At 44.9% G+C, this 15,959-nt stretch overlaps 1 protein-coding gene across 2 annotated transcripts in view; it reads right to left on the bottom strand.

Moving 5' to 3' along the window:
- Positions 1-15,959, bottom strand: part of zeb2a (zinc finger E-box binding homeobox 2a) — a 53,677-nt gene that overhangs the window by 9,323 nt on the left and 28,395 nt on the right. For both annotated transcript variants that reach the window (XM_023408595.2, XM_023408596.2), the window contains 6 exons: positions 9,645-9,941; positions 7,916-7,984; positions 7,171-7,365; positions 5,847-6,061; positions 3,963-4,071; positions 1,435-3,356 (listed from right to left, as the gene is read on the bottom strand). In XM_023408595.2, the coding sequence (XP_023264363.1) occupies positions 1,435-3,356; positions 3,963-4,071; positions 5,847-6,061; positions 7,171-7,365; positions 7,916-7,984; positions 9,645-9,941 (2,807 nt within the window). The remainder of the gene's footprint in view (positions 1-1,434; positions 3,357-3,962; positions 4,072-5,846; positions 6,062-7,170; positions 7,366-7,915; positions 7,985-9,644; positions 9,942-15,959) is intronic.

Below are 15,959 nucleotides of genomic sequence, written 5' to 3'. Positions count from 1 at the left end.
ATAGCATGCCCCCACTAGTGAAAAAAATCCTAGAGGAAACACTGAGATGCATCAGTTTCTATCTATTCAATCTACTGTCTATCAACCATCGTGTTTCAATTGTCGTCTATCAATCGTAGTTTATCATCTATGAACCGTCTTCAATCTACTGTCGTCTATGAACCGTCATCTATCGTCTATCAACTGTTGTATATCAAATGTCGTTTATCTATTGTTGTCAATCTACAGTCGTCTATCAATCATTGTTGATCAATCATTGTCTATCGAGCATCGTCTATCTACTGTTGTCAATCTACTGTCGTCTATCAACCGTCGTCTATCTACTGTTGTCAATCTACTGTCGTCTATCAATCATTGTCTATTGTCTGTCAACCGTTGTCTATCAACCGTCGTATATCAACTATCGTCTATCAATCGTTGTCTATCAATCATTGTCTATCATCTATCAACTGTTGTCTATCGTCTATCAACAATCGTCTATCAACTGTCGTCTATCTACTGTCGTCTATCAATCGTTGTCTATCGTCTATCAACCATCGTCTATCAACTGTCGTCTATCAACTGTCGTCTATCGTCTATCAACCGTTGTCTATCTACTGTCATCTATCAACCGTCGTATATCAACTGTCATCCATCTGCTGACATCTATCAACCATAATTTTTCATCTATAAACCGTCGTCTATCTACTGACATCTATCAACTGTCGTTTATCGTCTATCAACCGTCATCTATCTACTGACATCTATCGCCTGTCGTCTATCTACTGACATCTATCACTCAAATGTGTGATATAACCAATCAATTAAAAGTTACAGAACAGCTACAAATGGACGACGTGGTCAGATTGTTTCATCTACCTACAGTAATATTTTCCTGGTGAATGACTTCATGTTCTGTCCTCTTGCAGAGGTAAAGCACGAAATAGCATGACATTGACTTAGTACCCCAAATCACACATGTCTATTGGTTTTATTGCCTCCACATCAGTGGCATCATGATCCCCAAGTCAAGATAAAACACTGCCCACTTCCCAACACTGACACATCAGGTATCCATAAAACATCCATGGGCACATTGTGGCTATTGTGTCCTGACTACTTCCTCTGTGTTTCTGATGTGCGCAACAAATGTTGAGAGGAACCAGGTCAGGGTGAATTCCCGAACTTACAAAGTTTGCAACTTTACTCACAGATCAATGTTGACTCCGACCAAAACTCTTCACTGATTTCTTTTAACTGTGAAGGCAAACATTCCTGAGCCTTGACCAAGAGGCTTTAACTGCCAAAACTAGGGGTGTCAACCATGAGCCATGAAGGGACAAAAGGACTTTACTCCAAACAAAGAGAGGAAGAACTCATCAGTGGTTGGTTAGAATAATAACCTACTGACCATTGATAGTTTGACAAATTACTTACAAAAAAACGTAGTTTTACCTGGAAACCTGGTTTCCGCTGGTACTTCCTCCTCTGCTGCATTTCAGCAAATGTGGCTGCCCCAGTGGCATAGGTGTAGGCCATGTGAGGCAGGAAGCTCATGGGGTCGAGGCCGGCGTAGGGCCTGAGGCCTGGGATGGTGGCCTGAGCAGGAGACATGAAGGTGGGAGGAGGAAACGCTCCGTGAGGTGGCAGGGAGGTGTAGACAGGAGCACCAGCGAAGGGATTAATCCCAAAGATAGGACTAGTGCTTTTCTCCAGCTGGTGGATAGAATTCCCTCCACCATCAGAGCCCAGGACCTCCTTCTTGATGTTGATCAGATCTAAAGGCCCGGACCCCTGCTCTCGTCCATGCACCTCTCCTTTGTGCTCGACGATGAAACCATTGGGTCTGGATCGCTTCTCCCCGACAGTGATGAGCCTCTGTGCCATATGTTTCGGCAGCGACAGATCCAGTGGTATGTCCCCATGGGTGTCCTCAGAAGCCAGGCTGTTTGGAGTGTAAGAGCTACTCTGAGAGTTTTTGGAGGAAGTAGAGGAAAGGTTGAGGGGTGATGGAGTGTTGCTCCTCAGGTGGTCCAAGGGGTCTAGTGGTTTGTCCCCTGTTGTCTGCCTGTTGGCTGTAAACTGGTTGGCTTTTGTGAGTCTGTGGGAGGCGTCACCGTTAGTGAAGCCTCCGTGTAAATCTAGGGCAGGGAGCAACATCGGAGACCGGCTCAAACTGTGCTTGAGGTCTGGTCCGCTCTGGTCGGGAGGGGGCGACTTTTTCCTCAGACTGCCTCCATGGTGGTTTTTGCTCTTCCACTGGGCAAACCACTCCTTCACAAACTCTTGAGGAAGGCCGACAGCAATTGAAATATTGAGCAGTTCCTCTGAGTTGGGCTCAGTGTTCATGGCAAAGTAAGTCTTGAGCACTGACACGTGGTCCTTGAACGGGTTGATGGGACTGGTGGCCCGGTCGTTACTCGGCAGGTCAGAGGCCATAGCCCCACTCCGGCCAGCAGGACTAGTCTCCAGCTGCAGGACTGCTTTGATCTCCTCATTCATTTTGCAAAGGTAGCGCTCATGTTGATGCAGTGGGATAGGCCCAGGGAAAGTCTCCTTGCAGTACTGGCAGGAGAATGGCAGGAACTGGTTCTGGCCATCATGGGATTTCTCCTCCCCGCTAAGATCCACTAAGTGGGTCGGTTTCTCCTTCTTGATGTCCAATTGCCTCTTAGAGTCATCGATCAGACTTTTGGCCTCATTGACCTTCTCCAGTGTGTAGTCGATTATGCTTTTTGTGGGGCTGCTGTGGCCCATCGCCTGGAAACTGGCCTGGACCAGCTTCTGTTCCTCCATCTGGGCACCGAGCTCCTTCATGTAGGCCCTGAGCTTAGATATCTCTTCTGGATTCCCGTCCATCTTCTGCCTGCATACCGTGTTGTCCACGATCTGAAGCACTTTCTGGACTTCGCTCAAGTTGTTCCCAAGATGCCCAGTGTAGCCCAGCAGGGGGAGGTCCAGCCCCATGCCTCCCAGGTGTTGAAGAGGGCTCTGGGAAGAGCTATGGATTGCCAGGGGGCTCCCACCACGGCCGTTCAGGTAAACCCCGGGTCCCCCAAACCCGTGCTGAGAGGCCATCAGCAGCCGGTACTCATTGAAGTCCATCGGCTCCGCTTTGATGTCAAGCTGACCCTGCTGGTCTGGAGGGCCAAGCGGGCGCCCATTTTCCAGTTTGTGTCGGAGCTGGGCGAGGGCGGGGCTCCCTGGCGATGAGGTTGTGGAGTTGGGGGAAGAGCCGGGTTTGCCATTGTTTCCGTTACGCACTCGTCCGTTGACGGCAATCAGGCCGATGCATTTCTTGCTGCTGATGTGGGAGCTGTAGGATCCAGAGTGGGAGAACCGCTTCTTACAGTTGGAACACTCGTACGGTTTCTCACCTGCAACATGACATAAGACATGATTATTGTTTCTTTTCAGACTACACGTTTCATCTTGTAGAACGTGTGACAGTCAGAGTTTGTTTCTTGTTAGCTCTGGTGGGTAAAAGTAGTTCTGGGCAGCTCATGATAACTAGACAAGTTAGATGCTAACGAAGCAGCTCCTCTAATCAGTCTGATTGACATGTACAGGGCACCAATAGGTTCAAATACTCTTCTGGACTCTCTGTACATGTACGTGTATATATTTACTCTGACATTTCCTTCTTCAACTGATTCAGCAGGTTGGAGGCTCTGAGTCAAACCTGCCCCGACATTCAATGTTTTAGTGAATTATAGAAGAATGACTTGACATAAATGTGTAAATATGAATCATTCATGTAGCTGCAGAGGATCAGTGTCACTGCTGCAAAGGAAATGTGTTCAAATTCATTGCTCATTAAAATTCATTGTTAATGCTATTCAAAGAAAAGCTGTCACTAGTTTCCACTTTGATCTGATTCACTCAGAGAACCAGGTCTAAGTTCAGAGAATGAGGTGAGTCATTCAGAGCTGAGGAGGAACACTATGAAGAGGAAGATATGGATCAGCAGTGAAACGACTCACCGCTGTGAATACGAAGATGCTCCTTCAGGTGATGTTTGTATTTGAAGGCTTTTCCACACTCGCTGCATTTGAACTTGCGGTTTCCAGCATCTTCGTTGAGCAGCGGCGGCTGCAGAGAAAACACAGAGTGAGATGTGATGGAGTCAGAGTGGGAGTGTGAGCAGATTACAGCTGTGGAACAGAAGCTGACGGGGGAATTTAATAGTATTTAGTGAAGCAGATCTGATGGAGAAGAGATTCTTCAACTGTTTTTATCTTCAACACGTTCTGAGAAACAGTGTGGGCTGACTTTGTTCAGAGGTAACTGTCTCTCGTGTAGGTGCATTCCCGCCATTTGAAATGCAAATCAGGAGATAAACAAACACAAACGGGGGTGGGGGGGTGGGGGGCTGCAGTGAGAAGTTGATGCTGGGAGTGGGAGCTCTGCGTTCAATGAAATCCTTTGGTTTCAGACAGTTGGAAGGAGGAAGATTCCAGACTGAGCAGAGACGATGATGTAAACGTCTTTTACCTCAGTTCAGTTTAAATTATATTATTATTATTATATTAAAACAAACGGATGATTAATAACTTCAACCAAATCATTTACATATACATTGTAACGAGTCTGAATGTGCTGATCAATGATCCCTGGATCAGTGTCATGTGTCAATTATTTATTGGCCTTTATCAGACTGGACCTGAACAATTCATCTTCAGATGAATCACAATGTGACCAGCAGCAAACATCAGACAATGAAGGAAGTGTGGCGAGCTGACGAGACGCTCTGCTCCAGATGTTAGAGCAACATGTGTGTTTGGTACAGGACCATCAACAATCACTTCATCATCATCATCTTTATTTTTTATTACTATAATCATGACTCATGTCACAATACACAAATATACAGTATCTGCACACCAGACGCTGTCTGTACATATATATACTGATGATGTGACTCTTTATGTATAAATCATCACCTGCAGTTTAAAAGTGCCTGAGACCCAGTGGATGAACCGACAGTAACAGTAACTGTCTGACCTCATGACGATGTTGTTGTTCTTGTTGTTGCATTTGAAACAGTGCGCCAGAGTCGGTGTTTAACAGTTTAACTCGAGGACAAGATGTGTATAAGAGACAGGGTGGGGGGGTCGGGGATGGGAGGGGGTCAGGTACACTCAAAGGGAGGCTGACGGCTTATCTCATTAAATCTCATTATGATCAGTGTAATTGGAAAATGGAATGATTCACTGCTCAGTTAGTCTGAGGAAACATTTCACAGCTGCTCATTATTAGATTATTACCTCACAGTCTAAGCTGTGTTTATAACTGTACATACACAGAGTTAGGCGTTCACTGTCACAGAGAAAACATACACCTTTCTTAAATACTGATCATTTCTAATCTGGTCAGTTCCAGTAGCAGCTGATGTATTGATCTGATTGGTTTATTAGTCGAGTTTCGCCAATCAGGTTCGGGGGGGGCGGGGGCACACTAACACTCCAGGACTGACTGACACTTTTTGTTACATGGTGATAAACAGTTTAATTAGAGCTGTAGTTATTCATCATTTTCATTATCAATCAATCTGTAATCGATCAGTGCAGTTAGTTAACACCATTTTTTTTCTCCCTGATTTAAACTGTGACACTGAGCTGAAGACTGATGGTCAAACACCAAACAATCAATGGATCGATTTAGAGTTAAATCATCATTGAATGATTTGATATTAAATTAAACTATAATTATTAATTAATTAAATTTAATGATCATTGAATTCATCGATGGTTAAAATGATCTGCAGCTCTTCCGATGAAACCTGACTGTTCTGCTTTCTTATTGTCTGACGTGGCTTTTGATGGAGTGAAGTGAAAAGGTGGCGTTCTGGTGCAGGTGTGTCTCACCTGGTCTCTGGCGGGTTTGTGCGTGGTCATGTGACGCTCCAGCTGAGTGCGGTGGCTGAAGGTGTCAGCGCACAGCGGGCAGGTGAAGCTCTCCTCGTTCTTCTCGTGACGATACTTGATGTGTTCCTTCAGGGACGTCAGGCGCTTGTAGCCGCGGTCGCAGTACGGACAGGTGAGCAGCTGGGCGAAGTCATCAGGTGTGCCAGGCGGCAGGTCTGCAGCCACACAGACACAGGTCAGAGGTCAAGTAACTTTCAACTTTAAAGTCACAACAAAGAGAAAAACTAAAACACAACTTTGCTCCACAGTCAAAATAATCTGCATTATACTCATTGATTCATTTTTTATGGATTTCTATGATTTTATGAAGTTTTTTGTTTGTCTGATCTTCTTGTCAATAAAGATTCATTCAAATTCAAAATGTTTTACTGAGAAACACGAGGCACCATGTTATTATTTTCTCTTTATCCATGAAGTGGTGACGTCTTCAGATTCCTTCACATCACAGCTGCTGTTTACCTGTCCTCGACACCATAAAGGTCACAGATTCACAGATTCATGAGACTTTGAAACTAACATTTAAAAGAATGTTAGTTTATCTGCATAAAAACACACCTCCCGTAGTGGAGGTTGTATTGTGTGTGTTCAGTGAACACTGTGACTCTTTCACTGTAAAACATTTAAAAACAATCAAACAGTCACTCGAACAGTTTGATCATTAACATCATTGACTCACAGGAAGCTCCATGAGTTTGACAGACACTCATTTTCAACTGTTTTCTTTTTCTATTAAATTAACACAATTTTGATCATATGATTTATTTAGCTGTCCCTGCTTCCTTTTTTAATAGAACTTTTTAAAAAAAATTTAATTCACCTATGTTCATTTGAAAATATTATTTTGCATTAGTTTTGCAGATTTTCATGATTTTATAAAACATTTTTTGGTTGTAATATTTTATTTTTATTTGCTATATCATGTCATTGATGTTTTTTACACACAAGGTTCCACGTCTTTGTAACTTTATCAATTATATATAATTAACTAGAAAATTAAAAGATTTAATTTCAGAATTTTCAGGTTTAATTTCCTTTACATTCAGAATTCACTTTAAACTCATTTCAATAGATTTTTTATTATTATTTTATAAAAATGTTTTGATCATATGATATTTATACTTGTTTCCTTTAATTACACTTAAATTAAGTTAATTATATTTCCTCAGTGTTTCAGTGAACACATCATCTGGTCCCAGCGTGACCTTCATGTTCTTCCTTCATTAGTTTTACATGGACTTCAGTATTCTGACGTTTCCTCTCTCACCATGTTCATTCTCGTCCTGACCGACGGCCTCGGGTGTGCCCAGCCTCGTCACCTCCTCCGGGGCTTCTGGGTAAATGATGGCGGTGTCACTGCGTTGCAGGTACTCTGCGATGGTTGTGGGGTGACCATCGCCCTCGTCCAGTTTACGTTTCAGGAAGTACTCGTCCAACTCAGAGACACCATCCAGCCGCCTCACTGAGCAGGAAGCAGACAGGGGGTTAGCTCATTGTGGTAGCATTTAGCATGAAAACAGCTAACACTAACACATCAGCCTGTGACATATTTATTCATGAATTTAGTTATATATTTATGTATTTATTTAGATCCCCATTGGCCACTGTATTCTAACAGTGGCTAAAACAAATAAAACATAATCGTCTGCATAGAAACAAACATTTGTCTGTGGAGTTTACATTACGTTAACAGAGCTAACATCATAAACACAGAGAACCAGATGGAGCTAACCCCCTAAGGACGTTCAGACTTTAACTTCTTTCTGCTACAGAACTTTTCAACAACCTGTAACTGAACCTGTTTTTTGTCACACGTTCTACTTTTGTAGTAAAAAAATATATTTTAAACAGGAATGAAAAAATATAATATAATAATATATAATAATAAAAGCACTCATTGTATTGTCTGTACTGTAAAATGTAGGTTGATACAAAATACAGGGAAAATACAGTGAATGTTTTAATGTTTGACATATGATTATTACATATTGATTATTACATATTGATCTCACCTGTCCCGTTTCCCACAGTGTGCAGTGACACCTCTGGACCCAGAGGCTGGTACTCGTCCTTCCTGTCATCTGTTCAAGAAAACAGACACAGATGTTTAGTCCTCTCCCCCCCTCAGGCCGGTCAGCTGGACTCCTCCCTGACACAATCACAATTTGAAGGTATTTCCACATAATGACTGAAACTACAACTGAGCTCTATTGTGTTTGTTCCTCCTGGGCCTCCTCATGTGACTCCTCAACAGGAGTCACAAGTATCATAAGCTTCATTCAGCCCTTCAAAGGAGGTCCCCCCCCCCCCCCACACACAGAGAGGGAGGGGGCACTGCCTCCCCCATCATCCCATAGCCCAGAGGGGAAAAGGAAGAATAAATGAATATGAAATTCTATGATGAAGTGTGTGTGTGTATACAATATATAAATATATATATATATATATATTCATATACACATACATCCATGTATATTTATTTATATAGCCCACTGAAGTGACATAAATACTAATATAAAGTAAATAAATATAATAAAGAATGAGAGAATGTCTCATGACATGATGAGATTTATCCACTGACAGTTTGAATTGAATCATTAATATAAAGATTATTGATCCGTTTAATAACGTTTCTAACTTAATTATTACTTTATTAATATTATTTCATTACAATACAGTTATTATTTTATTACAACTGTATTTATCTACAGCAGCTGTTGAGTCACACACAGATCTGATCAATACAGATCAATAAAGAGGAGGTTGAAGTGTGATGGAAACAGCAGAGGTGAGGAGCAGCCCCCCCCCCCCCCCCCCCCCCCTTGTTGTTGTTGTAAAATGGAGGCTCTTTGACTCTTTGTGTTTTCATTCCTCTTTTTTCTGTCCTCAGGGACAAGATGGAGGTGACGGCAGAATAAAGATCTTTTCACTTCTGTTTCTGAGTCGACAGCTGCTGCTTCTCTCTCTCTCTCTCCATCCTTCACTTCTTCATCCCTCTCTTTCCCACCATCCACATTATTTCATTAGTTTCTCCTTCCTTCTCTCTTTCCTTCTTTCCTCTCCTAACTTCTTTTGTTCTTTCTTTGTCATGTTGCCTTTCCTGTGCTCAGCCCCATGAAGGATCCTGACCTGGTCTGCAGGTGCATTGTGGGAAATGTAGGATCCAGTGTTTATAGAGTTCCCTTGTACGTGCAGTGGACTCTGTCCTACAAAGTCTTGATCCTGGTCCATTTTGTGTCATCAGCATCGTTTCTATGGTAACTGGAGGTATCATGGTTAACGTGGTTCCAGGTTAACTTCCTGTCTCAGATCAGATCAGAGATCCCTGTGGGATTCTGGGTAATTGACAACAACCCTGAGGTTAAATTAGGTCATTGTGGTTCATCAGCAGACTAGGACACACAGACAGGTGCCGCTCACCACACTGACTCACCTGAGGATCAGGTTCACAACTAATCAATTAATCAACTAATCCATGAATCCATGAGATCACTGACAGGAAATCAATCAGCTGATTCATCCTTTCATTCTTCAGATGGAGGATGTGTCTTTTTGTTCTGGAGCTTTTTCATCCATAACAACAAGCCCCTCAGCTGCTGAGGAAGACCATGTGATATGACAGAAAGCTCCAGAACACTCACTCTGATCTGTGGTTTGATCATCTATAAATAACATAATATATAATACATATAATATAAGATATAAATAACATAGTATGGTATGGTGCGTTCAGGGTCTCACCGCTGCCGTTCAGGTGTGTGTTGGTGTCGTCTCCCAGTCTCCAGCCGTGGTGGTTCTGATGGTTCTGGTGGTTCTGGACTCCCTCTCGGCCCTCTGAGCCCTCCTGGCCCCGGTATGACAGCAGGGCGTGGGCGACCCGGGGCGAGGCCTCCAGGGTGGGCACACCAGCCGGACTTCCCACCTCCTCCTCCTCCCCTCCCCCTCTTCCATCAGCGAGGCCTCCGTCCTCAGAGACCAGGGTCCTGTCGTCCTCGTCCGTCTCTGATCCAGTCTCCACCACATTCTCATAGTTCAGCACTGAAACACACAACAGACCTGTATCAACAACTACATCTGGACCAGGACCAGGATCAGGACCAGGACCGGGACCAGGATCAGGACCAGGACCAGGACCAGGAAGAGGACCAGGACACAGTCCTGGACTGTCCAGTTCAGACTCTCAGGGGACTGAAGGCTGTAAACATGGTTCAGACCTGGTTCAGACGGGGGACAGAGCGAGTCCTCTGATCCTGAACTGAGGTTAAAGAAACAGTCAGTCAGAATGAATAAACAGTCAGTCAGAATGAAGGAACAGTCAGTCAGAATGAAATACAGTCAGACAGAAGAAACAGTCAGTCAGACAGAAGAAACAGTCAGTCAGAATGAAGGAACAGTCAGTCAGAATGAAGGAACAGTCAGTCAGAATGAAGAAGCAGTCAGTCAGAAAGAAGAAACAGTCAGTCAGAATGAAGGAATAGTCAGTCAGAATGAAATACAGTCAGACAGAAGAAACAGTCAGTCAGAATGAAGGAACAGTCAGTCAGACAGAAGAAACAGTCAGTCAGACAGAAGAAACAGTCAGTCAGAATGAAGGAACAGTCAGTCAGAATGAAGGAACAGTCAGTCAGAATGAAATACAGTCAGACAGAAGAAACAGTCACTCAGACAGAAGAAACAGTCAGTCAGAAAGAAGAAACAGTCAGTCAGAAAGAAGAAACAGTCAGTCAGAATGAAGGAATAGTCAGTCAGAATGAAGGAACAGTCAGTCAGAAAGAAGAAACAGTCAGTCGGAATGAAGGAACAGTTGGTCAGAATGAAATACAGTCAGACAGAAGAAACAGTCAGTCAGAATGAAGAAACAGTCATTCAGACAGAAGAAACAGTCAGTCAGAATGAAATACAGTCAGACAGAAGAAACAGTGTCAGAATGAAGGAACAGTCAGTCAGAATGAAGGAACAGTCACTCAGAGAGTATTTTATGTGTTGACGTCTTTTTAAACAGACGTGTTTGAACCATGTGACACATGAAGTGGTCTGTGGTGACCCTGCCTTCACAGTGTGGAGGTGGGGGGTGGGGGGTGGGTTTACAAACTGACAGTACAGCACCATGACATCATGAGAACCAGTCAGCGAGGCCTGTACAGTTTTCAGCCTGATTTTCAGCTCAGTTGTAAACCCAGACCTCGACAGCGTCTCTGGTCTTATCTCAGACCAGGACCCAGACCAGGACTGAGGGGAGCTCTCCGTCCTCCAGGGATTTTATCTGCTGCCAGCCTGTGTAAACCTTGCCGTGGAGAGGCGTTCAGGTTCCCAGGGAGGGGAAGTAAAAGCAGCTTCCCTTCGGGAACATGGAGATTAGTGTGTGCAGATCTGTTCATAATATGATCTTTGTCTGCTGGAGCCGCCGCTCGCTCCCGGACAACTGCACAACAGGTGCAAATTAAAAAGGGGAGCCACGGTGGGCCGGGCCGAAATCTGCTGACCTGGGCTGAATACCAAGAGCGGGGGCGGGGGTGGAGGGCGTGGGACAGGCCGGGCTTTAATAAGAGGTGTGACCGGCAGGATTTAGGGGGAGTTCAGACAGGGTAATGCCCTCTGTGATCAGAACCACAGAAGAAGAAAGAAAAGAAAGAGCTGAAAAGTGAGACGTGGAGGCTCGTTGTGTGGTCTAAGGTATATGTTGGGATATAATATGATCTCACTCAGCGACTTAACCCCCTCACACAGACCCACAACCCCTCCCTCTACACCCCCCCTCTACAACCCCTCCCTCTACACCCACTGCTATTGTGCTTTTGCCTTTTGGCTGCAAGAATGTGACCTGCTGCAGCAGCAAGAGAAGAAGAAGAAAAAGAAGAAGAAGAAGAAGAAGGAGGAGGAGGAGGAGGAAAAGGAAAAGGAGAAGAGGAAGAAGAAGAAGGAACAACACACGTGGAACTACACTGAGAACCAACACCTGGTGACATCTTAACAATCCTTCCTCTCAGCACACTAAAGATCAACCAATCAGCTCGCAGCACCTGAGCAATCACCAATATCTGTCTCGAGTGTCACTAACTGACAATCGATCACTGCTGTGAATGTGACACAGCCTGTTTCACTGTGAACATCTTCATTATTTCATGTTTATTTAATGTTTATATTAAAATCATGTTTGTTGTTTTTATCTTGAACACGTTAGACTATAGATTATATAACTACACATACATGACAATATAAACATGTCTACATTTACTGTGTCGTCTCTTCAGTCACATGTGAACGTCATGTAAAGAGCTCAGTGTATGACATGTAGGACTGTTAATAACAGCTGATCAGTGTTTGTGACAGTGACACAGGTTTGATTTTATTACGTCTCTGTTGCACACACACACACACACACACACACACACACACACACACACACACACACACACACACACACACACACAGGTTCAGCCAAACGTTCAGGGATCATTTCACCTTAAATCTGCAGCTTGCTTCCTCAGACTCATGCAGCAGGGTGAGGCTGCGCCGTGATTGGTCGGTGGATGCTAGTGGCAGCAGTGACCTCCCAAACAAAAGCCATTCACAGAGCTGTTTGCCTGGAGGGTCACATGACTGAGGCAGAGTGGCAGATGTCACCGGGGGCAACGCAGCCGGCTCACATCTCTGAACACACTGCTGTCCACCATTTTGTCCCTCATATGAACACATGAACACATGAACACAGTTTGATGGAGCGTTTCCTCGTCGTGCCCCCCCCATCTCGCAGCTCCATTGTGAGCAGCCGTCACCTCTGCAGTCGTCCACTCTTTGTGTCCATTCAGGGAGTCGAGGACAAAGCAGCGACAACACATCGCAGGGCATTACCCCCCCGACCCCCCTCCCCCTACAACCAGGGCATTTTACAAAGACACATTAATCTTCCCCCCTCCCCCTCCTCCTCAGTTTCGTCATCCTATGCTCAGACATTTCTCCGACTCTGGAGGGAAGAACACACTCTGGGTTTTTAACACAAACAAATGCCTCCAGCTGTTTCTGAGGGGGGAGGAGGAGGGGGGAGTTTCCGGGCAGGTGGTCATGGGAAGGTATGTTACATGGATCAGACTGAACACTGGGCTGTGTGTCCTGATCTGAGGCTGGAGTGCAGGTGCTGCTCGTCTTTTCTCTATGCTTTTCATCCTGTCATCATCATCATCATCATCATCCTCATTGCACACTGACAGACACAGGAGAGCAGCTGGGGGGGGGGTGATTAATCTTCTGATGAACAGAAATCAATGATTCATTTTCTAACTTCTATATCACACCAGAAAATAAAACATACAACCAGCATCAAACCTTAAAGCGAGCAGCCAATCACAGCCCTCCATTTGATGAGACTCGATGAAGCGAGGCGGGCGGGGCTTCAGGGTGGATCCAGTCGGTAACAGACTGTCAGTCCTTCAGAATAAATGAAAGCTCCACTGATCGTCACCTGACGGAGGTGATCTACATCCTCAGATAAAACATTTAATCCTCTGATCATCATCCAGGTGTCCTCTAACACACACCAATCAGCTGTTCGTCCACACACTGATGACATCACACACACACACTGGTCTCTGTCTCTGTCCAGGTGCTGCGTCCACATCCTGCCGCTCACTGCAAGGTAATGAGAGATGAAACCAGCTCACTCTATCTTTTCCCTCTCTCTTTCTCTCTCTCTCTCTCTCTCTCGCCTGAGAGCACATCACCTGAGCAAACCACTAGAGGGGGAGGGGAGGGGAGGTGAGTAGGTAAGACAGACGCTGCTGTGGAGAATGAGGTCGCTGCCTAGCGGCTGTGAGCTGGAAGTGATTCATCACAGAGGGAAAACACAGGCAGGTAACAGACAGCAGGACAAAAGTATGTGGACAGCAGAACAACACACACACATACACTTAATATGGAGCTTGTGCCAGAGCTTGTCCACATATTATTGGCCACATATTATATCTGTACCACACCTGGTTTAGTTTTAACTTATTTTAACACTTTCTGCTGAACATTAGACCCACCTGAGATTAATGTGGAGTAAGGTCACCTGACACACCTGTGCTGCTATCAGCCAATAATATCTAATAAATAATAAATAAAATAAAAAGTTTCAAAACCACCAGGAGCTTTCCTAGAGACAGTTTGGATTTGTGCTAAGCTAGGCTAACAGTTCCCCCTGCCTCCAGCCTTTCTGCTAAGCTAGGCTAACTGTATTCCTTTACTCTGGCTCTTATAGCTGAACACGTGTTGTTGTTGTTGCTGGGTGTGTCTTTGTTACAGGAAGGGGGGCGGGGCCCTGCCATGAGGCGTTGTCAGAGTCCGGCCCCTAATTGAATTAAAGTCCCAAGATGTGTATAAGAGACAGGGCTAACAGTTCCCCCTGCCTCCAGCCTTTCTGCTAAGCTAGGCTAACTGTATTCCTTTACTCTGGCTCTTATAGCTGAACACGTGTTGTTGTTGTTGCTGGGTGTGTCTTTGTTACAGGAAGGGGGGCGGGGCCCTGCCATGAGGCGTTGTCAGAGTCCGGCCCCTAATTGAATTAAAGTCCCAAGATGTGTATAAGAGACAGGGCTAACAGTTCCCCCTGCCTCCAGCCTTTCTGCTAAGCTAGGCTAACTGTATTCCTTTACTCTGGCTCTTATAGCTGAACACGTGTTGTTGTTGTTGCTGGGTGTGTCTTTGTTACAGGAAGGGGGGCGGGGCCCTGCCATGAGGCGTTGTCAGAGTCCGGCCCCTAATTGAATTAAAGTCCCAAGATGTGTATAAGAGACAGCTCACACACAGAGAGCAGCAGAGTCTGCAGACCCTGACCCCCCCGATCCAGCTCAGCCTAACCCCACAGACATGTGCAGATCAACAACTATCTGTACGTTCATGGTTTAATGTGCGAGGACTGATCAGCTGATCAAACCTCTCATCTGATTGGACGACGTCTCTGCTCCAACAGTGACATCACAGCAGATCAATTAGCAGCTTTCTGTTTCTCTGACCTGATTCACTCTGATGGATTTTAGCTTCAGGCTCAAACCAGGAAGCAGAAGTGGAGGTGTTCAACACGACTATCGATCGATTGATCGATCGATGGCTGTGTTATTGTTACGGTTTGTCCAGTGAAGCCGTCAGCTGGTATAACATGAAGTCTATAACAGCTCCGTCAGTCTGATGACTGTGATCCAGTCCAGTTGAACCGGTCCAGACTGGAATCAAAACCAGGACAGAGACCTTGAATCTATTATAATAACATACATTTCTACACCATGTTCAGAGTCTGACAGAGTGACGTGAGCTCGACACCTCTCATTATCAATCATCAATCACTTGAAAATGTTCTAATTAACGATGTTGTGATTTCTGCAGCTGATGAACTCATATTCAGTTTGTTTTAATGAGAAAATCAGAAAACTGATCTCGAGTCTGAATCTCTACCACTGAGGGAGGGGCTCATACTGAGCAGTTTTGTGTTACTGCAGCATCAGACACTGACCTGAGACCAGCTCAGAGATCTGGACCTCAGGTTGGGTCTGGTCCAGACTCAGGTCACAGGTTCTAACGCCGTCGTCTACATGATGATCACCACCTGAGATCACATGATCACAGTCTCACCTAAAGATGTGTGTATGGAGGCCACTGTCTTCAACTGTGTCCTCCTTTCCTTCCCACCCTCCTCCTTTCCTTTCCTAACTCCTCTCTTCCTTCACCGCCTGTTTGAATCCTTTCCTACCGTCCTGTTTCCTCCCTCTTTGTTTCCTTCTTTCCTTCCTCTCTCCTCTCGTTCCTACTGTTGTACAGCAACTTTTATTCTGAAAGTATTGTGACTTCTACATAAACAGGAAGCTCTACCAAATAAAACTGTCTAATAATTACTCAAAGTAAAGAGAGAGTGAGCTGATGATAAAGAGGAGAATCTCTCTCTCTCTCTCCGCTCATAAATCTTCCTCAGTTCCATGATGAGCTGAGCCACAGTAAATATTTGAGTCTCTATTGTTTCTAATGTTTCCTCTGAGACCTCGCCGGCTCCTCAGGGACGCCCGCCATCCCCGATCACATGACCCGCCC

The sequence above is a fragment of the Seriola lalandi genome, unplaced genomic scaffold (genome assembly GCF_002814215.2).
Source record: "Seriola lalandi dorsalis isolate HSWRI2012SDOR001 ecotype SW California unplaced genomic scaffold, Sedor1 jcf7180002054369, whole genome shotgun sequence".
NCBI lineage: Eukaryota > Metazoa > Chordata > Actinopteri > Carangiformes > Carangidae > Seriola > Seriola lalandi.
The sequence above is the reverse complement of the archived record's forward strand: the minus strand, read 5'-3'. Positions and strand labels throughout refer to the sequence as shown.